This window comes from Lepisma saccharinum, chromosome 1, assembly GCF_977018435.1.
Source record: "Lepisma saccharinum chromosome 1, izLepSacc3.1, whole genome shotgun sequence".
Taxonomy (NCBI): Eukaryota; Metazoa; Arthropoda; class Insecta; order Zygentoma; family Lepismatidae; genus Lepisma; species Lepisma saccharinum.
This window is the reverse complement of record NC_139229.1, coordinates 92,547,847-92,574,302: the sequence shown is the minus strand read 5'-3', so window position 1 is coordinate 92,574,302 and position 26,456 is coordinate 92,547,847. Positions and strand designations below refer to the sequence as shown.

Genomic DNA, 26,456 nt, shown 5'->3' with positions numbered 1-26,456 from the left:
TGATCTGGCCAATTAATACCCTCATTAATAACAAAGGAATGACGATAATAAGGTCTTACTAAATATCCTTCGCCGAAAAGAGAAGCCTAGGAGAAAAAAAAAACCTTTGCTAGAAATAATGAATTATGTCCATATTTATAACCATGAGTTCAACTTACTACTATTGTCAACCATTGATATAGTCTACTTCAATCATGTGACACGTAATACAATTTCGAGAAGATTTGTGTTGGTGACATTCGAACAGGACTAATCGCATAACCTGACATCAATTGCATGTAAACAATAAATAGCGCGGGAAGCAAGTACTTCACAGTAATTTGCTAAATTATTGTATTTCTTTGGCGTGTATTGCAAACAGAGGGATAGAAAAAGAAAGTCGCTGTCAGATATCGATAGAAGATTGATTGATTTATGTAATTGGATATAGAAAAGAAGGAATTAATTTAAAGAAATTGATAACATGGAGGAGGAATCAGTGAAGATGGAAGAGAGCAATAATAATATTACATCGGCGGAAAATCTTGGCCCTTACTTCTTGAAGCACGATAACTCGATAGACACGTCCCTAGTTTCAGCTATTCCTTCAATATGCAAAGAAGAACCTTGCATATTAGGAGTTGATGAAGCTGGTAGAGGGCCAGTTTTAGGCAAGTATACTTTTTTCTTTCTCGATTATTTGAAGATTGATGTCACCAATATACGAAGAAGTTTAAGGTAGTTTTCATGTTACCCTGAATTTTATGCGAGGCTGGACAGTTACAAAATCTGGTAACAGTTCGTTATATCGGAGACACATTTAACTCGGATATTTTGTGTTTTGCAAGGTTCGTACAACGGAGATGCATGAATGACGAAAAATACCTTGCTTACAGGCCAAATAAGTTGCACGATTCGAAAAAACAATTTCCCCGGCTTCAGAAAGTCCTCAAGAACGCAATTCCGTAAGTACTTTCTCGTCTTTTCTCCTGTAAATTGTAAGAAATCCGTCTCCGGCTTATACTATCGTTACCCCAAAAACCATTTTCCGTAAGGTTAGGTTAGGTTAAGTTAGGTTAGGCAAGCATAGTTAAAAAAAAAAAAAATACTCGACACGTCATGTTCTAGTGAAAACACGGCGAGGCTGAAACACTGGCTACAGAGTTGCATCATCTTAACACACGGAACATTGCACTCTCGTGCAGAAAGCAAATTGCAAGAGCAGAAACAGCGTGTCGGACAGAGATTTTCACAGAAAACAACATGCATTCACATTAAAATGGATCAAATCTACATTCAGGAACTTCCACAACGCTAAAGAAAATGATTTCCGTAAGTACTTTCTCCTGTAAATTTGAAGGAATCCGTTTCCCTCATACGATAATGTTACCCCAATTGTGTATTGCGGAACATAGTTCAAGGTACCATTATGCTATTTACACAAAAACAAACACAATTTTTCACATACAGAGTGATTTTTTTTATTCCTTTCTTTGCTTCCGGAACACACAATATGGCGGGCACATCTTGATTCATGTTGTGGGTATGCAGTGTTTTAACCTTCTTCACCAAAAAATACTTACTATCGTGTTCATCACTGGTGGAAATTATACATTATGCATGTGTAGCTGACGGATATCTCCTCGAACCATTGACGGACAGCCCCTCGAATTATTGACGTATAGCCCCTCGAACCATTGACGTATAGCCCCTCGAACCATTGATGTATAGCCCCATGAACCATTGACGTATAGCCCCACGAACCATTGACGTATAGCCCCACGAACCATTGACGTATAGCCCCACGAACCATTGACGTATAGCCCCACGAACCATTGACTGATAGCTCCACGAACCATTATGCAAGGTAGCTGATGGATATCCCCACAAACCATTCACGAATAGCCCCACGTACCATTTCCATAAGGTTAGGTTAGGTTTGGTTGGGTTAGGCAAGCATAGTTAAAAAAAAAAGTAGTTTGAAATACTGACAGAGGGTTACGTCATCGAACGTGCAGAGCATGCAGTTCACGTAGGGGAAGCATGCCAATTGTGCATCGGTGGGATATTTCTCTTAAAAAATATATGATTTGCCGGTCAAATAGAAAATGAAATGATGAAAGAAAATACCTCCACAATCATTGGAAAGCTTGGATAAACTCATTTCCGTCAGTAGTTTTGGTACTAGTTAGATATAGCGAAAACACATTCAACTCGTTTATTTTCAAATTAATTTCATTTGTACTTACCTCATATGCATAGCGGAACATTTTTCAACTTGGGATTCATTTTTTCAATGAAAAAAACGTTATTTTTAACATTATAAATATTTATTGGTCGTTGCTAATTGGCGGCCAAATCTTGACTCACGTTGTCTATCGTCAGCTGATAATGCAGTGTTACCAAACTTATGAATCGATAAATGCCGCACAAACTATTCACAAAAGGTTTTTAAGCGAAAATTGATCCACAAACCACTCATGGAAGGTTAGGTTCAGTTAGGTTAGGCAAACATAGAAGATTGAATTGGAAAAAAAAACTGCTCACAGGTCATCTTGTAAAACTACCGCGTGGTTGCTAGACTAACACTTATTAACCGAAAAATGATGGTTTTTAGGCTAAAATTGATCCACAAACCATTCACGGAAGGTTAGGTTAGGCAAATAGAAAAATAAATTGGAAAAAAAAACCTGCTCACACGTCATCTTGTAATACTACCATATGGTTGCTGCACTGACAGGGGGTTACATAATCGAACGCACGGAACTTTTGATTCATGTAGTTGACGGTAACGGTGGCACGAGCTATCGTGCAACAGAGATACATGAATGTCGAAAATTACATTATTTACCGGCCGAATAAGTTGCACGAATGGAAAAAACACTATTCCCACCTTCCAAAAGTCCACAGGAACTCAATTCTGTAAGTACTTTCCCGTCTTTTCTCCTGTAAATTTGAAGAAAGGTGTTTTTGCTGTATCTAACTGTTACCCTTTTGGAACATTGGAAAGCTTGGAGAAACTCATTTCCGTCAGTAGTTTCTTCTGTAAAAATGAAGAAATGTGTCTCCAATATAACGAACTGTTACCCAAATTCTTGCCTAATTAAATAGAACCAAGTCAAAGCTATGTTTTTTGGGTAAAATTTTCAGTCTGAAAACGTCTGTAACTCGTTTATTCTGTAATTGTTGACATGCGTACTTACCTATTCTGCATTGCGAAAGATTGTTTAACAAGGGATTTAGCTTTTTTTTAAGGAAAATAATTTCCATTTTCGAGATATGGAGTAATTAATCTTCCTTGTTTACAGTGGCGTCGCTAGACCATCTGCTTTGGGGGGGCTGCAACCAGATACATGGCTTTCTACTATTGTAAATATTTTTAATGTTTGAAAATAGCAAAGTGATTAATAAGACAATAATATATAACAATCATAAGGAATTAAAACTAACATAGACTTACTGCATTAATTTTTATGAAAACAGATGGATATTCTTGTCCTGTTTTTCTAATGCTGGTGAACTATGTCTTTATGTATCAGCTGTACTCTACGGTTTGAATTTATTGCAAAATTATCAATAAAAACAATCCACACACAATTCATGACACTCTTCCTTTTCTATGGCCAGTATTGCAAGTGAGGAAAGTCTATCTTGGCCCATACTATTACGCAAAAATGTCTTGATTCTCTTCAAACAGCTAAAACTCCTCTCACACGATGCTGATGTCACAGGAATTGTCACTGCAATTTGCAACATTCTGCATAAGTTCGGAAACATGTCTTTTGGAATGGCGTTCATTAAATGTACTATGGACGTGATGGTGTATGTCAAGTTCTTTAGGTAATTTTTTGCAACCATCATTTCAGCGATCGGCACTTGTAATTGAAAATAGTCACAAAAACCACTCAAGAATTGAGGGTTCAAAAACAAGTCAAAATTTGTTGTAAGTAAAGAAGGTGACATATGCTGAATTCCAACCAGAACACTGGAAGTTGCTTTATCTTTGAAACGACTTTCCAGCTCATTTATCATTCGATCAATGATAGTGTAAAAAAGTCCGCAGAATGCAGGTTTATCGGTATCAGTTTTGTGCCCCAGAGTTTCATTTACAACGTGGTCTTTCAGTGATGATGGTAATGTGTGAACACGTTTGTGAACTTTTTAATAATATTCAACACTTGTTTCATTGAGAGTTACCTTCTGTTTCACAAATGACTCTGTCTCTTTGTATACAGAGTTAAAATATTCTTCATTTCGCATACCGCGTAAAGTGTCAAGCACTGCATTAACAACTGCAATTGCCTCCGCAATATCAAGGCTTGGTGACTGCAACTTGTTATTGAGAATTTCTGTTATGGACAGAAGCTCAATGAAAATAAACAGAGACGTCATGGTTGAGAATTTTCTCAAAAATTCATAAAGGCCTAGGTACTGGACATTTATCTGCTGAATCTGATTGTTTCCTCAGATATTTCAAAAGAGCATCATAAGTTTTTCTCACCGCAAGTAGAGACCTTATTTGGCAAGCCCATCTAGTGCTACTTAGATTTTTTAGTTCTGCACGAACATTTAACTGCACGAACATTTACTTCGAATAATAAATTTGTCCATTGTTGTACGAACAACAGTAAATGTCCGTAACACAAAACGCACCACTACCGTTTCCTCGCGTAGCAACCGTTGTGAAAATAGAACAAATGACGGCGATCGTTTGCACTTTTACCAGCTAAAGACATGACGTGTCAGATGTAAGATCGTGATTTAAAAAAGACTATGTCACAACGAAACGATTCTTTACCAGAATATGTATCTAGAGGTATGTTCCTGCATTAACAATTGTTCAAATATGTTTTCTCGAAATACTGTATGTAATAATAGCTAAAAATTGGGGGGCTTATCGAGGGATTGGGGGGGGCTGAAGCCCCCCTAAAATGGCCTAGCGACGCCACTGCTTGTTTTTCCCCTTCCGTAGGTATTTTTCTGTGAAATTGAGTGCTAATGGAACCTAACCTAACAGGCCTAACCTAACCTCGTAGGCATACCTCATCTCTGGGATGGTTCGTGGGGCTATCATGAATTTTTGGGGCTACCCGTGGATGGTGTTTGGGGCTAACATCAATGGTATGTGGGGCTACCCATGGATGGTTGACATTAGCCCCAAAAAACATCCACGGGTAGCCCCAAAAACCATTGACATTAGCCCCAAAAATTCACGATAGCCCCACGAACCATCATGGGGACGAGGTATGCCTACGAGGTTAGGTTAGGCCTGTTAGGTTAGGTTCCATTAGCATTCACATACAAACATGAATTAACGGTGAAATAACTTGACCGATGAGAGAGAACACTTGTACGACCTATCAAAATTCTACAGAAACTCAATTACGTAAGTTCTTTCTCCTGTAAATTTGAAGAAATCCGTTTCCCGGCTTTGAAGATTTTATCGTTGGTGTGCATTTATTTTTGTGCAGAAACGGAAAAATTCCTCAAAGTGTTCTGATATGTCCTGCTAATATGTCACATGACACAAGTATGAAGGGCTATTACGTTCCTAGAAGCCTTCGTTGTTAGGCAAGTCAGGGTTAGGGCTATTAGCATTAAAATTACTCCTGTAAATACTTCCCAACACCTGATCATGTAGTTTCTGGCTTTCAGCACTTTCTGCTATTCTCACCACCTGGTGACATTTATTTAAAATAACTTCTTTAGTAAGTTTAGCAACATTGCCAATTAAGATAATAAAGTAAGATAAAATACAATGTTATGATATGATTGGGGTAATTACTTTGCTGGTGAAAATGGCCACATATGCTGTTCTCAGCAACAGGTGAAAATAGCCTTACATGCTATTCTCAGCACCTGGTGAAAATAGCGCTATATCCTATTCTCACCATCTGGTGAAAATAGTCATGGCTATTAATTAATTACCATTACCAATATGCTAGAGAAACTTAAATTGACTTCTGTACTTTCTTTCATAAAGGTCCTATGGTGTATGGCATCAGCTACTGCCCTTTAAGCAAAGCTGATGACCTGAAAGCTCTTGGTTGTGCAGATTCTAAAACATTGACGGAACAACAGCGAGAAGCTTTGTTTGAGAAGCTATGTAGTGCTGGCGACTATGTTGGTTGGGCAGTTAATGTGATTTCACCCAACAGTATATGTAACAGCATGCTGCGAAGGTAAGATTTTAATATTAAGCATGTTCAATTACCTATTTAAGTAGACATTGATAAGACTGTGTTACATGTTATCTCAAGACTTGTATGTTGTCACAGTAAAGGAGCAGGGTTCAGTTCTTGGTGAGAACATATTACAACATTTTAATGAAGTGTAATGAAGTAACAGTTGTAAGTAAACTGTTAACATATGGGAGGTAGCAGGCACGTCGCCTGATAATGTTCACATGAGCATGTGAACACTCGTGTATATGTCTTAAATTATGTACATATTAAATGCACACATACATATATTTATTCGAAAAAATACTTTGCTTGATGTACGAGAGTATATACACACAATTTACTTTGACGCGACTTCTTTCATGCCTGATAACTTTTGTAGGTAGTTGGTAACACTGACTCCCACGGTGTTCCATGGAAGGCGTTGAACACAATTGCTGTGCGTGTTGCATGAAACTGACAGCTAAGGGGATGTAAGACACTATACCCCGAAAAATGTTCACTGCGCTGTGCGAACCCTGCTGCAAGCGGCAATACTTCTTACATTCATCACCAGAGTGCAGCATATACAAGGCATGTTTAGAGGGACTCGAAAAGGTCTGTGCTACATAGTTGCAAACTTTAGTGAGAATTCACTAAACCTGGCAGATCTTAAGCAAATGAGAGCGATGTGTCAGTGTGTGTTCGTGAGCCACTTATTCTGGCTAATCAGCAAGTAGTCTTATTCGCAATAGATACATTAACAAGTATATAAATATATGATCTAAAAGAGAATTGCTAAAGTTAATCTTTTTTCATCACACAGTACTTGTAATTGATCAATTCACCTGAATGCATGAATGGACAAAGTACACATCCTGGGTGTTGGTTACCATTTGCACATATACAAGCGACTCGAATCCAAAAGACTGCCTCTGGAACAATTTGTTTCGTGCAATGTAATAAGATCAAGGATGGTAAATATGTTAATGACAATGATGAAAAGATGTTACTGTGTTACTTTAAATCAGTGGGTCCTAAAGTGTGCACCGTGGCACCCTGGGCACCGTAGCTGGCTTACAGGGGCGCTGTGATATGTTCCAATATTTTCACTGAATTGTTAGTCAATAATATGAATGTTCCAAATATGTGCTTATTTAGTACTCTTTACATAAAAAAATGTTTCTGAATTTGAAATATGTGTTTATTTTTTAACTAATGGCAAGCAACCTTGAAACACTAAGGGCACCGTGAAGCCAAGAAGTTTGGGAACCCCTTCTTTAGAGGGTCAAAATTAAAATCTCTGAACCATGTCAAAATGATGCTAGGAGAAAAAATACGAAACACGAGGGAAGAAGGAATATGAGCAATGACTGATACTTAAATCATAAGCATCACAACTAAGTTATTGTGGGTGGGGCATTCTGTATAATACCCAAATATCTTACATGCACATCATACACTTTTTCTGGACTCTTGCGAGGTTGTGTCCTCCCCTCAGTCCCGCTAACGATGCACCTGCCTTCAATGCTGAATGAATGTCGTTGGTTAACATATGGTCCGTGTAATAAAAAATAGATTACAAAGTATGGTAGTATTGAGTTGTACATACCTGAGATTGCATGCTATACTAATTAGTTTGGACTAGACATTACTAATTATAAGTAACGTAATTAAAAGGGTGTTAGTTGTATTAAGAAGATCTTGTATTACTTCAAATGTAGCGTGATTTTGGGGGAAAATTATTGCAAATAAGTTGAACTGTTATTCTCACTTTTTCAATTGAAGATGAAGTTACAAGGGAGAGAAGTAAATCTGCATTCAGTACAAAACCATTATTGTGAATACTCTTATGTCTACCCTCACTGACGGGTAGACTTCCTTGAACGGAATTGCGCAGTGCTTAAATGTTATTACCTCAAGAACAAGTGGTTAAGACTCGATTCACAGCTGAGATGCAATATAGTGCATAGGCTGACATATTAAACTTTAAATCTACCTTTGAATACTCTAACCGTGCATTTAATGAACTAAAAACAATCTTTGACTTCTCTCTATGAACTTACAGTTGTTTCTGAACCTAATTCTCATACATATAATACACAGTCTTTTGTTGAATGTTTCTTTAGGGAATTTTTCAGTTGAAGAATTGATTTTCATATTTTGATGTGGATGCTGGAAATTAGAAAAGTAATTGTTAGTATGAGGGGAAAGTAATGATGATAAGTTTGATAAGAATAGTAAAAATAGAAAATGTACATTTTTCAACTTTGTACATTCCATCCTCATGGCCACAATAGAACAAAATATTATAAAAGTTTCCTGGATTTTACATTTTCCTGCATTTTAAGTTTTTTCATCTTTGTTCCCTGAAAAACATAAATTCGAGGTTTCACTGTATATGCTTAATTTATGTTTATTACCTAGGTAGATTTAACAACCTTGATATATATGTTTACTTTACAGGCAGAAGTATAGTTTAAATCAAGTTTCCCAAGATGCAGCAGTTGGTCTTATTAAACAGGCTCAGGAATTGGGAGTAAGAGTGTCTGAGGTGTATGTTGATACTGTTGGTATGCCAGAGAAATATCAGGTAAGTCAGGGATGAAGAATGATCATCTCTCCTTTCCCTTTTCTCAGAACTTTATAAATATTTCATGTACAACCTTAGTGACAATGAAGTTCGACCAGTCACAAGTATAGGAGTGCGTTGTGAAAGAAGGAGAACACATGCATATGCTGAACATATTTTATTCAGCAGGCTACATGGAACAAAGGAAAACATAAATTTCCGCTGCAACGCAGCAATGTATGGTGTCCACACAAAATAAAACATTTTCGTCCATCTACACGTGACATTGAAGTTCGACCACTGTTAGAGGGGATCCTGTTTACCATGGTGTGACACCGCCCCGTCGGCGAATAACTGTGGCAATGCATCGGCGCATGCTGCGGACGAGTCGTTCAAGGTATTCCACATCGATGCGGTGCCATTCCTCCTGCAGGCAGGCGATAAGAGCAGCCACTTTCGTGGATCCCCTCTATGCACACGTCGCTTAAGAACACGCCACACATTCTCAATGGGCGAGAGGTCGGGACTCGATGGTGGCCATGGCAGAGTTCGCACGTGATGGCGAGTCAACCATTCATTGACAGCCGCGCTGTATGAGGCCTGGCATTGTCGTGTTGAAAGATGAGACGCCGCCTGTGGAACAGGTGCCTTCGCACTGTGGGAAGATGCCGCTCCAGTATGTGTGTATAGGCGTGTGCATTCACAATGCCCTCACAGACGTGTAGTGGGCCAACCCCAGATGCCATCATGCATCCCCATACCATCACCGACGCAGGTTTCTGTACCCGACGTGCAAAACATTTTGCTTCATTCTGTTCCTAGTTCCGACAAATGACTGTTTTCCGCATTTTCCCGTACACAACATTGAAAATGGATTCGTCCATCCACAAAACCCTGTTCCACTGCCGAAATGTCCATCCCCGGTACATTCATGCCCACCGTAGTCGATTGCCTTTGTTCAACATGGAAAGGAAGGGTTTACGTTTCGCCTTGTACACTCGGTAACCGCATCGCTGTAGGTAACGGCCAATGGTTCTGGTTGACACTTCAATGTGAAAGCGTTCTCGAGTCCACAGTCATAATTCGGCCACAGAAACATGATTGTTGGTCTGGATATAGCGCCTAAATATCCGTAGGTGACGCACGCTCAGTAGGCGTTTTCGACCGGGGGCCTTACCTGGCTCTGTAATACCCGTATTTTGGTGGTGTTTGATGATGCAGTCGACGGTTGACTTGGGTAAGTTCAGTTGGCACCTTATTTCCCGTTCACTGAGTCCATCCCGTTGCAACTCCACCACTCTTCTCCTCACGGTGTTATCAATAGGTTTGCCCCTGGCCATGGTGATGATGCACTGCGGTTCCTCGGTGCACAGCACGCGCTTATATATGGCAGACTCCCTTATCGTGTCCGTGACGTCATGCTTCCATCGAATGTGCCACTATCTGGAATTTTCCGTATGGGTCTGGTGCCTGGTCGAAGTTCAATGTCAGCGTATAGTTCCCCGTTTTCGTTCTTTACGTGACCTTGGGTGCAACATGCTGGGATCACGATTCTTGCCTGCTCACACGCCTCTTCTTACACACATGCGTCACTTCTGCGGGTCACCCATTCCACCGCCTGTGCCTCTGTGCATTTAATCACGTATTCCTTTCTGGTCGAACTTCATTGTCACCAAGGTTGTACTTGAATAGCTTTTAAGTGTGGAAAGTTTCTGTGCTAAGCTTGCATTAAATAATGATGATAAATTAATTTTTTATGACCATGCACTTTTAGCCTGATCTGTACTGAACAAAACTAGGTGTGATTTGTAAATCTACCCTTTGTAATTTTCAAAATATTTAAGTAAGGGTACTACTTTACTATAGATGTGACACCTATAAATAAATTATTTCACACTTTTTTACATTGCTAACATACTATTCTGCATTGCAGAACATTTCTTTACGTGAAATAATGAATTTCTAACTAAAATAATGTCTATTTCTTACATTTACGAGTACTTAGTGTTACTCGTTATTTCGATTCTGTAACACACATTATGGCGATAGCATACTGGTTCATCCCGCGTTGTGCGAGTGTTTTGTTGATTTATGCAGTGTTGCAACCTTGTTCACTGAAAAATACCTACTCATGCCCAGATTTGAAATTATGCTAATACCTCGCAAACCATTGACGTTAGCCCCACAAACCATTGACGTTAGCCCCAAAAACCATTGACGTTAACCCCAAAAACCATTGACGTTAGCCCCAAAAACCATTTGCGTTAGCCCCACAAACCATTTTCCGTAAGATTAGGTTAGGTTAGGCAAGCATAGTTTAAAAAATTAAAAAAAATAAATTAAAAATACTCGACACGTCATGTTATAGTGAAAACACGGCGAGGTTTGAAACACAGACTACGGGGTTTACGTCATCTAACACACGGAACATTGTGCTCTCGTGCAGAAAGCAAATGGCGGCAGCAGCAACAGTGTGTCGGACAGAGATTTTCGCAAAAACAACATGCATTCGCATTAAAATGGATCAAAATTACATTCACGAACTTTCACAACGCTACAGAAAATGATTTGTGTAAGTACTTTCTCCTGTAAAAAGTAAGAAATCCGTCACACCTATATGAAAGTGTTACCTAAATAAGTATAGAATTTCACATTGAAAACATGTGTTGCTAATACGAGGGTCACTATTTATATTTTGAGCCTAACAATGAAAAAACAGGAATTTGGAATTGAAAACTGCTTTATTGTTTTTCGAAGTATTCTCCTTTATGGTCAATACACTTTTGCATTCGTTCGAACCATTTGTCAAAGCAGTTTTTCCAATCTTCTTGAGACACCTCCATAATATGGTTTTTGAACGCATCAACGGCGTCTTCCGCCGAAGAAAATCGTTGTCCACGCAATTTATTCTTGACATTCGGGAACAAGAAGAAGTCATTGGGTACCAAATCAGAACTGTACGGTGGATGACCCATCAATTCGATTTTTTGACTGTTCATAAAGTCGGTTGTTAGACGAGATGTGTGACAGCTGGCATTGTCTTGATGAAGAATGATCCGACGGCATTTGTTTGTTTTCCCTATTTGACCGAAGACCTTTGGCAAACAAATTGTTGTGTACCATTCAGAGTTGACCGTTCTACGTTCCTCTAAAGGCACAGTTGCCACATGACCAGTTTTCCCGAAAAAACAGGCGACCATTTGTTTCGATGAGCTTCGAGCGTGAACAACTTTTGTTGGATTGGGTTCATCTTGAAACACTCATACAGTCGACTGCTATTTACGTTCCGGCTCATATGCATATATCCATGATTCGTCACCTGTTACAATCTTATATACGTCTTTTGAAGCACCACGATTGTATTTATTGTTGTAAGCCCGTTTACCTGGGCTCTGAGAGGTCACAGGGAAGTTTCATTTAAACATTTAGGTAGAGCTTAATAATATCTGATGGCTGAACCTGCTCCGTAGGAGGGTAGAGATATGGAAAGTTGGTGTAAAAGGTTATTCACGCTTGTTCATACCTGGTAGATGTGTGTGATGTCTTGTCCTAATGCTTCTCGCAGACCGAATCGTGACAGTTCCAAGGTTCTATCCAGCGACCCTCAGTTCACCAAGCCAAGCGATCCCTTGCGCCTTGTAGCATGCTAGGCAGCGGTAACTCCGTGTTACATCGTCGTAGTTAGCAGTGTAACGTGTTGTAAAGTCATCGGACTAGCTATCCATGTAGCGTCGATGAGTGTCAGAATCAAAAGAGAGCGAGCTCCGGGTAGGAGCTTGCTTTTATCATTCTAGGCGTCGAAAGGTTGTTAAACCTTTCAAACGCGGTAGATCCTGTTTAGATCCACGCGTTTGCCTTTCAAGTTCCTTGTTTTACGGAAGTTACAAGTTAGCGCATTCTTGGGATCACTCGCTGGTCGGACAAGTTCAGGAAATGAACAAGTGTGAATATTAACATGACGAGGTTTTCTCGGTTTAATGGTCTCCATATCTCTACATTATTGAGCATTTGTTTGCACCAATTGACGCAAGCGTCTTTTTGAGTTTTTGTCAAATTGTTTGGGATCCAACGAGAACATACGTTTCTCACAGCTAAATGATCATGTAATATTTTATATATGCTGGTGGAACTAATGCCTATGGTTGCCTCAATCTCACAGTATGTCACATGACGATATTGCAGTATTAGGTTTTACACAGCATCAATGTTTTCTTGAACAACAACTGATTTTGGACGACCTTAGCGAATCTCGTCGGTGAGCGAATGGCGGCCACGATTCAATTAGTTATACAAACGTTTCACAGTGGCAAAGGATGGGGCTTCATCGCCAAATGTGGAATTAAGTTGATCGATGCACTCTTGTCTTGGTAATCCACGTCGAAAATCGTAAAAAATCATCGCACGAAAATGTTCACGAGTTAATTCCATTTTATTGTTGTCGCGCAATCTCCAAGGCAACATAAACAACACAAATGAAGCTATTGACAAAACATTTGAAGTACGTTATGGTCAATAATGAAAGACGATTCCGTGCAAACGTCAAATCGCGCCTAACTTCAATCAGTGTTGCCAAGGCTCAAAATATAAATAGTGACCCTTGTACTATGGAAAACAGCATGCCCATTTGAGGGTTAAGGTACGATTAAGGCACATCTACCAAGTTCAACTGATTCTAGATCCATCCTGCATCTCTGCATGGTTATAATAATTTGTATAAAGCAATTTCTTTCAAAGTCATAGTAGCAGTAGAGAAGTATTTTGCAGTCTCCAACAATCTGATTTTTGAAATCGAAAAACCTTTATTTTACATTTTCCCACATTATACATTCAATCTTGACAGTCCCAACACAGCAAAATGTTATAAGATTTTGCTCTATTTTATACTTTCCGGCATTTTAAGTTTTTTTCAGCTTGGTCCCTTGAAAAACTTAAAAATGAGGTTCCACTGTAATGGTTTTTGGACAGAGTTCATTAGTGTCAAAGGGGACTATGTGAATAATAATAATAAAACTGTTAAATTCTTAGTCCTACTTTATTCCAAGAACTTTTTAATTGACCCTTGTAGCATGAAAAATAAATTTGTTATGACTTTATTGAAAAAAAATGAAGTGTATGAACAGGGCTAGGAAAATTGCAGGGTGCGTGGAAATTTTCATTATATTTTTTTAAATAACAAGCACAGTATATGTTTCTGAATGCTGTGTGTTTTCTGTATCATTAAATCAGAGGTAATGAACATGCCATTATAAACTTTTGCATATTCATGCTGTTAGTGGTTGAGCCTTCTTTAGGAAGGCCATTCCAGTACAAGAATTAATTTAAATCCAATTTTGTATTTAATAAATTATATGTTTTACGATCACATTTTAAAATGTGGATCTTTATCTTAGTTGGATTCATGGCTTTCTTAGCCTGTATTTGAAAAAAGCTGGCTCCTGTAAAAAAAATGCTGGCACCTGGATTCAGGTTTGTTAAAGGTCAAGGGACTCATAAATTCTAATGGATTCCTTAACAGGATCAAAACCTTTTTCCTCACACATTTTGAATTTGGTCCAAGTTGCATATTGTTTCATTTCAATACCAAACTTGGACCGTATATTTATCGATCTGATCCCGGACCAGAATTGAATTCATTTTTCAATTCCTGGACCTTTAACAACCCTGCGTGAATTATTTTTTAGTTTTGTCTATCTATGTGTATAAATATTATGCTATAAATTATCTACTAGAAATAAAAGTTGACGAGCTGTATCTTTGCGGGTGACCTTGGCTATTATGCTCAGAGAGACAAGAGAGAGAGATAACCGTAGTTGCCACCTACTTGCGTTTGATTGGTCAACAGCAAGGACAGAACTCAAGGAGAATGACGCGCAGCGACAAAGCTCCTCCTCTTGCTACTGCACTACCGGGTTTGGTCAAGGTTCACCCGCAAAGATACAGCTCGTCAACTCTAGTATCTTTGAAGTGGGCTGTACCATCTTGTATTCTTTAGCATAAATTGTTTTATGAAGGGTAGGGTAGTCTAAAAATAAGTTTTGTGGTATCCAAATTATTGAAAGTGATGTATGGACAGGGGGAAAATGCGATCAGCATTTATGTGCAGTTAGTTGCCTAACCCCATTGGGCAAAGTTTGGTCTGCAGGGCCCACACTATTGCGATGGAAGACATCACACCAAAAAGACTCCTGGTATCGCGACACACTAACCATTCAGTAAAAGAGGCCAGGCCTTCTTTGTTCTGGTGTACTGCTTCTTGATGACAACATGAAATCCCGCATGACAGCGACAACAAAAGCTCACATTGCAAAGTTCGGTTGAGAACTCGGGAACCACGTACCACCCAAGAGTCCTCACTTGCTGCCCAATGACTTCCATTTCTTCCCAGCTTTGAAGAAGATTCTGGTTGGACAAGCCATCACTGATGATGTGAAAGATGTTTGCAAATTTGTTCATATGCAGGACATGGGCTTATACAATAGGGTGTCTACCAAAGTAACAAATCAAAAATTCATTTTTCTTGACCTTTCTTTCCTTCTTGACCTTTTCCCCCTTTTTGTTAACATATATTAAATCGGCCTACTTAGGCACAGTTGGAAATTAAGAAAATATATATTTTTATTCAGTGAAAAATCCCTACCACACAGCCGGTTAAGGTGAAAACTGACCTGTATTTTCACAATAGATTTATACTTGTTTTAATTATTAATGCATGTAAAAATTAATGCTTCAGACTTCATCCTGGAAGGCGAATCGCCACATTACTTTATTTAATATTTTTACAAAACTTCACACATACAAGAATGTAAGTAATTCTTAAGAAACAAAGTGAACAAATCTTACCCACAACTCAATACAATTTTAGATTTCCAAAAATTCAATTTTATCAAATCCCTGTACTGTAAAAAATAGCAAAAATTCTTCATGAGCATAATTTCTTGACTTTCTTGACTGGTAGACACCCTGTACAAGGTCTTCTTCGACGAGATATACTGGCACAAAAATTGAAACTACATTGAAAAGTCAATAGTATCTAGTCTATAATGCCATTGTCATCAGCCTTCTCCACAACTGCGAAACTTACTTTTGGTCCATCCACCATATCAAAAAGAGTCTGTTGACCCAAACTAAGGTTGATTTACTTAATTTGTCACTGTGTGTGAACCCTAGATTACCTGAAGCAGGGGAGGGGGTGGCTGTCAGGCCCACCAACTCTATTTTTCCAATCTTTCAACTGAATTTTCTATAAAAACCGAAAATAAATTACATTGTTCCGTAGGGTCTTCCCAATATTTCTGCATTTTGTTCATAAAAACATAAATGTAAAGTAAATAGGAGGCAAAATGCACTTCGTGAGCCTATCAGGTTGTTACGTTCTTGTAATAGACGCGTTGTATTATTATACTATTAATATTAACTTAATAATACTCAGTGGTGAACGATGAGACTCGGTGAAGTACACAGACTCCTCTCAGATACAGTGTTAGGCAAAGACAATATTCACAGCACAGAGAAATAAAACCACATTACTGCAGTATGTATAAACAGAGAGGTTTTTTCTTTATTTATTGCAATTATAATGCAACTCCAACTGATTTGCTTGAAACCAATGCTCAGCCTGACCTTTGAATAACCGAGGAATAATTTCCAATCGGTATTTGTATGGAACTTGCATTAAATCAAAGTTGATATTGAGTTCTGTTAAATACTGTTCAGCCTTCTGGGCTTCGAGGTCTCCCTTGAACTTCGACAAGGCTTTAAGGTCTGCCATCCTTGGGGTTCCTGTTGTTGCTGATCGCTGAGTTCGCGGTGGTGACTCATCTGACCAGCTTCTCACATTTCCATGCCTTCGTGTTCGCTTCCTGATTTTTGCTTGATATTGAGAGTCAGAGCTGGTGCTGGAAGAGGAGGAACTGCGATCTTTCTTCCTTTCTGGATGTTTCCTCTTTGCCCCTTCTTCATAAGTATGATGCCGTGCCCTGCGAGATTCACGCTCTCTGTAACCTCTGTCATCGCCCGAAAGACTAAAGTTAGGTGGAACAGCAGACGCCACTTCATTAGCTCTTGAATCAGCAGTAACTCGTGGGCGACAGACTTGTTTGTCTTCTCTAGTTCTCTCTCCACCGGCTCTGTCCATTGCTTCATTTAGTTCAATGTTCATGGTTGGCAACGCTGCACTCTCAGCAACTGCAGACGGATGACCAGCTGTTCGAGATCCAGTTTCTGTTTCCGTTTGCCGAGTAACGTGCATGGTCTCTAACTGATTCGTAAGCTGTTCTACTTGAGTCTTTATTTCCTCAACGTCCTTACTTCTTTGAGATACAACCACAGAAATCTGACCAATATTTTCTTGAACCTCAGATCAGAATTGTATTTTGTCAGTCTCGGCCTCGGCCAATATCTGTTCCATCGTCAGCTGTTTTTCAATAATCTTATTGCACTCCTCAGTGAATCTCGAATTAATATCCTCTACATCGATGCGAACACTTTCCGTGGCTTTATTAACATCACCTGCCAAGCTATGTCGGAACTCATCAAAGTCTATCTCTCTAGCCTGCCGGATTTCTTCAGAGAATCGGGCCCCCTCGCCTATTTCAGCTCTTAAAGCTTTCATAGATTCATCGTGCTGCTTACCGATATCATCCTTTAATAGTGCACAATGTCTGCTAATATCAGCCTGTAATGTTTCAGACTGTTTGCTAATATCAGCCTTCAAGTTGTTAATGGAATTAGCGTGCTGTTTAATATCAGCCTGTAAGGTTTCAGACTGTTTGCAGATATCAGCTTTCACTGCTTCAGACTGTTTACACATATCAGCCTTCAATGCTTCAGACTGTTTGCTAATATCAGCCTTCAATGCTTCAGACTGTTTAGACATATCAGCCTGCAATGTTTCCATACTTTCAACTTGTTGCTTGCTAATTCCTTCAATCATGGCTTTTAAAGCTTCAAACATATTTAATGGATCAGATGTAATATTCGTAGACAATGATTCACAATCTCTACCAACCAAATCAGTAGCTTCATGGCTCTCAGTTCTAATATCTAGGCCACAACATTCATAATGTACAAGCTTTTACATTTCTTGCAAACAAATGTAGTTCTTTCTTTATCAATGTCCCGACAACAATCTGGAACATTAAGCTTTGAACTTGAAGCAAGATTTTTATTTGCGCTACGCAAATTCTTCTTGTCCATATCGAAACAAAATATAACTGTGCTTTACTATAAATATGAAAGTTCAGTGCTCTTCCACAATTAATCTCAACTTTAAACAATTGTCTAGCCCTTGTACACTACAATATCGAGCCAACACGTTGAGCTGCCACTTGTTACATTCTTGTAATAGACGCGTTGTATTATTATACTATTAATATTAACTTAATAATACTCAGCGGTGAACGATGAGACTCGGTGAAGTACACAGACTCCTCTCAGATACAGGGATAGTGTTAGGCAAAGACAATATTCACAGCACAGAGAAATAAAACCACATTACAGCAGTATGTATAAACAGAAAGGTTTTATTCTTTATTTATTGCAATTATAATGAAAATATACTTGAGACGAAGGCGAGGATTTCGCTTTGTCGATGAATTGACTCAACTAAAATGCATAGACTCAATGCTAGGCTATCGGCATGCCTATGATCACATAGACCTAGCTTGCACCCCGAACTACCACACCAAGAGATATGCAATGATAACTGAGCCAATATTTGCTCTTTAGCCTTTTATTTCCAAATTAATCCTTAGGCTAGCTTTATTATTTAACGTAGAATGGTTGCAGTATTGTGCATAGCATCAATGCATGGCTATTGGCGTACCTATGATCACATAGGCCTAGCTTGTGCCCCGAACTACCATACCAAGATGTATGCACAACACCGAGGAGTTCCTTTTAAGTTTTAAAAGCTTCGTCGATCCGTGGCGAAAGTGTGATCTTTCTTACACGACATCCTCGCTTTTATACTATTTTCGAGAACACAGATTCAAGTACAGATGAATCACTCACTATCTACAAAAGGATACTATCAACAAAACTGACATCTATACATGTTTAGAAATACAAATTCGTATAGTGCACTCTCGCAAACAATGAAGATACATTAAACTACTCATAATAGAGCATAAAATACAATAAACATTAAACAAAAGATATACATTACAAACAAGGTGCAATATTACATATAATAACACAACATTTACGTGTCCTTTCATAAAAGTATAATATATCAGTGACATATTTTAAAGTTGTGACGTCACATAAAAAATATCGATCATATCAAGGTGTCATGTCATGTTATTTGAGACACTCATGTCAGTGATAGTAATGATGGTAATTTTTGTAATAATTAATAAATAACCACCTCTATGGACAATTTTTTTTTTTGTTTTATGTATTAGTGAATGGTAAAATAATGTGTGTGACACTCGTGCAATAATTGGTTATTATTTATTATTTATGATGGTAATTTTTGTAATTATTATAATTAATAAATATATATGATAAACAAAGGAGACAGCGAGTCAATAGTTTCTTGAATATTAGTGATAAAAAAAAAGTGTGGGCACCCTCAGGTAAGTTTCTCGTATGACACAGACAAGCTATGGTTAAGTACAATCATGGGAACTTTGGGTTAGAATGATCCTATTGTGAAAGTAAAGTTGTTTCAACACAGAAGTGTCCATGACTGTATATACATTCACTCTGTCAATTATTAATGTTTTTCTTGACAGGAAAAACTATCCGAAATCTTTCCACATCTGAAAATCACGGTAGAAAAGAAGGCTGATGCAACCTTCCCCATTGTGAGTGCTGCCAGTATATGCGCTAAAGTCTGTAGGGACAGAGCACTGGGCATTTGGAAATTCAAGGAAGGATTGGACATTGAGCCTGGAACTTGGGGCAGTGGTTATCCTAATGGTAAATACAGATTATGAGCAATTGACAATAATTTTTCAATCTATTTCTAGTTCTACCATTTTGTGGTGTTTAAAAATGTGAGTGTTGTACCTGCAGGGTGACTACCAGTCTGGAAAACCAGAAAAGTCAGGGAATTTATTTTTCTGGAAATGTTAGGGAAACTTACTGTGTTTCTGGAAAAAACAATGTTTTTGTATTAGTGCACTGAAAGTAGGATTTTGAACAAAGAAAAAAGGACAGACATTTTAAATTTATCATGCATAAACTATACTTTAATTTGATATACTGAGTATTACAGGTAGCTGTAATATAAATTGCATATTAAATAATCTAGGAAAAAGGGTTTATGTTTTGAACTATTTTCAAGTATAAATCTACTACAGTAAGCAGCTATTAGCTAATTAGTATTATTTATGCTATAATTGTTATATTTTTTTTATGTAAAGAGTTCTTGATTTACCACCCGTGATGTCCCTATCCAATAGTCAATTTCTGTTCAGTTACACTTCTTGTTATTAATTGTAACTCGGTTAAGTGGGATTGTAAGTGTGCTGTTTAGCTAAAATGTAGTGACCTCACACACGTGAAAATGCATGAAGTTCCCTAATTACTTGATGTGGAAAATTTTGTTTCTTGTTCTGAAAAAGTCAGGGAATTTTGTTTTTAAGAAATTGTAGACACTAGGGATGGATGATATCTGATATTTGATATTGCGATATATCGCCAAGAAAATATCGTTACAGATGATAAATACGATATTTTTTATGTATCGTGATATTGGCGATACTATATCATCTCCACACGACGATATATTGCTGACATGATATATATTGATAAAATATTGTGACGATATATCACTGACACATTATATACTGTGGCCAATTGCCAAAATATCATGTTCATATGATATATATACTGCTAAAATATCATGATGATATATCGCCAACACGATATATATCATGGCCAATTGCCAAAATATCATGATGATATATTGCTGACATGATATATATACTGCTAAAATATCGTGACGATATATCGCCAACACAATATATATTTTGGCCAATTGCCAAAATATTGTGACGATATATCACCGACACGATATCATCTAGTTGATATTGCCTGGTCGATATTTTTTTCAATAGTGCGATATATTGCTCAACACTAGTAGACACCCTGATCTTAAGTTTTGGAAGGAAAATTGCTAAATGTATGTATGCAGTTTTCTTTTCAAAGACAAAACCCAATGCTGCAATCACCTAGCTACGCACACACACAATACAAGGAGGTCATAATTAAATTTCCCCTACTCGGAACCCTCTGGAGCCCATTCAAAGCATTGGATTGTGGTGAAACTTGGTATAGAGGCTATAGAGACCATGGGGAAGCAAATGCTGGCAAAAAAAAAGAAAACGTCTGGTACAGCTGACCGCTCAGGAGAAGATCCCTGACGGAAGTGAAGTGACGTAGCAGCAGGCGACTCCACTATTAGGGTTGGGGGAGTGCACCCTGAGTGAAAAACACATGTGGGCTCGCTGTAACCGGTGCAGCGACGCAAGTCGTTTAGGGTTACCAGAAGTTCTCTTTTACCCGGACAAATCCTGTTTTTCGGGTACTAAAAATGCTCCGGGCGGGTTTTTAGAAAAATTTGGAAATATCCTATTTTTGGGGGGTATAGACAGCTGCTTATCTTCAAGATTAGTAACAAAATGTTATTTGTAAACAATTGTTAATTTTGTTTCCGTTTTCAATTTCAAAGTAAAGAAATACAACACTCTCAGTTGCAAGCGCAAAGAAAATAAACTTTTCTTGCAACAAAGAAATTGTTGGACTTTTGCGTCTCTTCTGTTGTCACCGCCGCGCCTCGTGAGGTTTTGATTTCAAACCATTTGTGACATCTACCGCGGCTCTTGGTGAGCATCAAGTTTCTGACAATAGGTAAGAATATGCAATTCGCCGTGGCTTACTTTGATTTGAGTTTCATGACAGAATTCAGAAATAAACAGTATTTTTTTAATGCCGTGCTCTTGTTGTTACATGGCAGTGGAGAAGTGAAATTCTGTCGATCAGCGATCTGAACCATGCCAAAATGCAAATGTGTTTTCAGTGACGTCTTACAAGAACGGTTTCCTGACTTTAGGCCTGGAAGAAAAAACTCCGAGGTAGAATGTCAATTTATGTTATTCTTTTAAAGTAAGAGACCAAGCTTCACAACCGTATATTAGGAGCATAGTAAATAAATATTAGAATATTAAGACATTTGCCTACAATGAGGCCTATTATTAGTTATACGGAAAAGGTGTAAAATTATTTTACAGGGGTGTGTGTGATCTATAAGCCCACCAAAACACCAGTAAGCACAAAACGTGTGTCTTCGTCTAAAGTTAACAACATTTTGCAATCTAAAAATGCCTTCTTTTTTAAAGTTTGTCATCTGGTAACCCTAAAGTCGTTGCCGTATATTCTTTTAAAATTCTTTGAAATGCAGTCTAAATAATGCTCAGGATAAGCAATGCAAAAGTATTCTGGCCACTGAAAGAAAAGCAGCAAACTGTTGCTGCGGACACACACACTGCGTGATTGACGCATATCAACTCTCACGCACTTCGAAAAGCCGCAGCGGAAGGCTTTCTGCTACCCCTAAAATCTGCAAATGGACGGATCCTTTCTTTCACCACCGCTCCCCGTCACCCCTCGTTTGGGGATCTTCTCGTGAGCGGTGAGCTGTACATTCGTGTAACCATTGATCATGCTGTACTGACACAAACTCAAAATAGTTTTGTATATCAAACTACTGGTTGTTGTTATTTCAGCACCACATTCCCCCCTGGCGGAGACAATTTAAACTTTGTTTAAAATTTTTATCAGGATTCACTTCCCGGTGGTCTTCCTCTGTACCAAGTTTCACCGCAATCTGTTGCTTTGAATCGGCTCTGAGTACATACAGTATTCATACATGAATCAAATTCACAGAATATTTAACGTTAAATATCAGACCAATGTAATATCAGTTACCTATAAGTTTTTCATCTGTACTTTATTGATATCAGTAAATATTAATATTTGCACTAAACTAGCCACCTGGATTTCAAATATTCAGCAGGGAGACCAATGTGTGTTTGTTAAGTCAGTGGTGATTTTCTTTATTGCAGATCCAGTTACAAAGGCATTTTTGAAGAAAAACATAGATCCTGTTTTTGGATATCCGCAGTTAGTTCGATTCAGCTGGTCAACTGCAGACAAGATCCTGCAGGAAGAAGCAGTTCCGGTGGAATGGTGAGTTCCAGTAAGCTACTTGTAGCTCCTCTACTGTAGCACATTTCAAGTTAATCTGTTATGAACACCATGCAAAGGTGTAGTTGAAACTGCATCAATATCTTGCCATAGATGTTTTTTTTTTATTTTTTTTTTTTTATTTTTTTTTTTTTACCATTATTGGTTTCAGCTGCTAAATACTTAACTGTATATTTTAGGAATGTGACAAGTTAATCAGTACTTCATTGATATTGGCAGATATAAGCGTATTTGTGTATTGATAATTTTAATGATCCAATACACATTAATAAATAGCCTGCAAGTTCTTTAGTGTAAAACTTATTTTTATGAATATAAACTTATTGCTCATATGCCCTGCTTTTGTATCTAAATATGTAGTTGCTTTTTCGAAGAGACAAAATTTAATGCAGTTGCAGATTCTATATACAGGGTGTCCAAAAAGTGACTCAACTGAGATTTTGAACGTACACAACGTTTGTACAAACAGCGATAAGACATGAAACTTGCACTGTATTACCTCTGCCTATGTGGATATATTTTAAACATTAAACAAGAAAATCATGCCCTACATGAACATTCAGTATGCAGAAAAAGTTACTAAGGTGTAAAAAAGTATTTATACAAAGTAAAAACAAATATGGATAAAAGGCAGTTGTGGAGTTGCTTGGAAAAAAATTCAATGTGTATCGTTGGTCTGTGTGGGTCTTTATCAAATTGATAAAACAATAAATTCTTATGCATTTTGATCATTACAGACGATTTATGAGGTTAATTTTGACATGTTTTTTCTTTCTTTCAAAATTATGTATTGGCAACATTGGTTGTATGTGTGCCTGACATCTGGCTATGTTGTTCAACTAATACCCACATGAAAGAAAAATATTTGCAATTTATCGTACAAGAACTTAACCTACCTATATTTCTGTAGCATATATGTTTAGACATGTAACAGCAAAATAAAAGGTTTTTGTAAAATTTGAATGCAATAAGTTTCCAGGTCCATATCTATACCTACAATATTTACCTAGTGAATGCTAAAACTAAAGTAATTATTGGTACCAATCTTGCTCTTTTTTTTAGTACTGCATAATTATTTTTTATTGTTATAGGACCATGACATTGCCACATTTTAGAACTTTTGTGTTCACGTCAATTGAGTAAAATTTTTCTTCTAATTGTGTTTGTTGGGAAGGAGATACCAGCATTTTCCTTCCCAAGAGAGTCAGATTCTTTTTTTTAAAAAATGAAACCAACTGTCTTATGGTAGTTGTCCTACACATTTCAGAAGCACGTGCTTGTAAACCTCCTGTCCTGTCTGTTATGATGCTAAATCTTTTATAGTTAATTCCTGCAATAAAGGGCTTGATACACACCTACCAGCAGTAGGATTTCTGTAGTTAGTTTCTGAAATAAACCTCTTAATACAGACATATCTGCAGTAGGTTTTCTGTTTTCGAAGTTGTGAATACTCTTGACTTCCCTACTATTAACCACTTGCCTTTATCCTGAGTAAACTGTGGCAGGTGCACTTTTTATATTATTCCGAGTATAATCGGGCCAAACTACTTCTTCTCTTTCAATTATTTTTATCCCATACAAACTTGTGAGAGGTTTTTTGCCATGAAGTGCAGTAAATGTCCACTTGGCAGCAGCACTTTACTCAGCTTGATGCTTGGAATGTTTAGCAGAGCGAGAGATACCAAAGGTAAGAAGATTGGCAGTGAATTGCATTACTACTGCCCAGATTGCAAAGTCCCCTTATGTGTAGCTCCAGGCTTCAGAATTCACCATACGGTGCCTATCTAATAATTTCAGAATCGGAACTGCTATTTGTAACATTTTAAAAACATACGTATATATATATAACATTTGAAGGCAAGATATTATGTTTACGTTTATTATGGACAAAAATGTATATCCTTCATTAGCCCAACCAGTGGCAACAATTAGGGGGGGGGGGGGCGGCAGTTGTTCCCCCCATATTTTTTAGCCACTTTTGCCCCCAAACTGTGGTGACCTTATCTACAAAAAAAGCAAAGTATATTTGCCCCCTCCTCCAGGTTTTGGAATAAAATTTGTTCATTACATGTATTCATATAAATAATGTTTATAAGTGAGAACTGAATTGTTTAAACTTTCATTTCATATGTACAATATTTAGAGGCAGTACATTATAAACTTTTTGTAAAAATAAGTTTTTTACATTATGTTCATGAAAATGAACATTTTTCATGCATGTGTGTAGCCCAAGTTAACTTGGGGATAATAAACGTAAGTTTATATATATATATATATATATATATATATATATATGTATGTATGTATGTTATCTTAGCTATATTTCAGGTAAAATATGTATTCTTATTCGAGAGCATACAATATAGAACAAAGAAACAGGATTTTAAAAATTCCAAAATTTGGGACCGAATTTTAGAAATAATTAATTTGTAAGGCAAGTGGTTAATACAATGTGGTGCTTTTCTAATTTGGTGAAAATTTACTTTGCTAGCACACAAGCATGCATCAACTGTTCAAAAACAAACATTTATGCATTTCCACTGTTTCTACTAACCTTTTTTTTTTTTTTTTTTAGGGAAGATGAAGATTCAGCAGAGCCACCTAACAACAATACATCAATTCTGTCATTTTTCAAACGTGAGAGTGGAGGCAAAGTTAGAAGCAGACACAACTTCTTTGTTGCAAGAAACCTCTCCACTACTGAGATATTTTAAATGATTGTAATTTATTTATGTACAATGTAACAATGACCCATCAAATAAATCTTGTGTATTTGTAAGGATATTGTAATTATTCTTTACTAGTAGCTTCATAGCAACATTACAAAACCTTAAGCACAATGCAAAATAATATACCGATAAGTTATTTGTAGTGGTTTTTATTTTATCTGCAATGTTGCATCCTGTTTTTCCAAGCCTACACCAGAGGTGCAACCACGAATTTTTTGTCTGGGGGGGGGAGTACCAGGATAAACATACCACTAATAATTATAATAATAGTAGTAGTAGTAGTAATGATAAAAAAATTACTAATAATAAGTTATTATTATAACATTATTATTATTGATGTACTTTATTTTACTTAGCTTCTTGTGCCACTTTTGGTTAATTTGAGAAGATGGGGATGAGTGATGATATGATGAAATTGATCACAAACATCCATGCCCAAGCTGGGATTCGAACCCAGGACCAACATTATTAGTAGTAGTAGTAGCAGCAGTAGTATCAAACAAAGATGCTATTTCCCTCGTAAGTTATGCAAAAAAAAGGGGGTAGAAGTTGGTGCTAAAGCATTTGTGTTCGAACAAACAATTAGAATTATTTTTTCAACACGTTCAATTTCACATTAATAATGGAAAACAAGCACGCAAACTATTTTTGAAAGACAGAAAATGCTTGATAAATGCATTCTAAATATAATTATTTTTTACATTAACATTTATAACTTTCATGCACGATATATGTTTCACATATATGCAACATGGAAATTTCGAATGCATTACAGAGAAGAATTACATATTGCGAGATATT

The 26,456-nt window shown here is 37.4% G+C and overlaps 1 protein-coding gene across 1 annotated transcript; it reads left to right on the top strand.

The window, feature by feature from the left end:
• The first annotated feature begins 79 nt into the window (after positions 1-79).
• Positions 80-25,696, top strand: LOC145997848 (ribonuclease H2 subunit A). The gene is made up of 6 exons (XM_083134646.1): positions 80-650; positions 5,963-6,161; positions 8,607-8,733; positions 19,449-19,635; positions 22,785-22,908; positions 25,502-25,696. The coding sequence occupies exons 1-6, from the start codon at positions 464-466 to the stop codon at positions 25,638-25,640; spliced, it is 963 nt and encodes a 320-aa protein (XP_082990772.1). The 5' UTR covers positions 80-463; the 3' UTR covers positions 25,641-25,696.
• Positions 25,697-26,456: the final 760 nt, after the last annotated feature.

Excerpts from the sequence above, each read along its gene's own strand:
- LOC145997848 (XM_083134646.1), top strand. The coding sequence starts at position 464 with ATGGAGGAGGAATCAGTGAAGATGGAAGAGAGCAATAATAATATTACA. Across the intron at positions 651-5,962 it reads TGGTAGAGGGCCAGTTTTAG|GTCCTATGGTGTATGGCATC; the intron begins GCAAGTATACTT and ends TCTTTCATAAAG. Across the intron at positions 19,636-22,784 it reads GGGCAGTGGTTATCCTAATG|ATCCAGTTACAAAGGCATTT; the intron begins GTAAATACAGAT and ends TCTTTATTGCAG.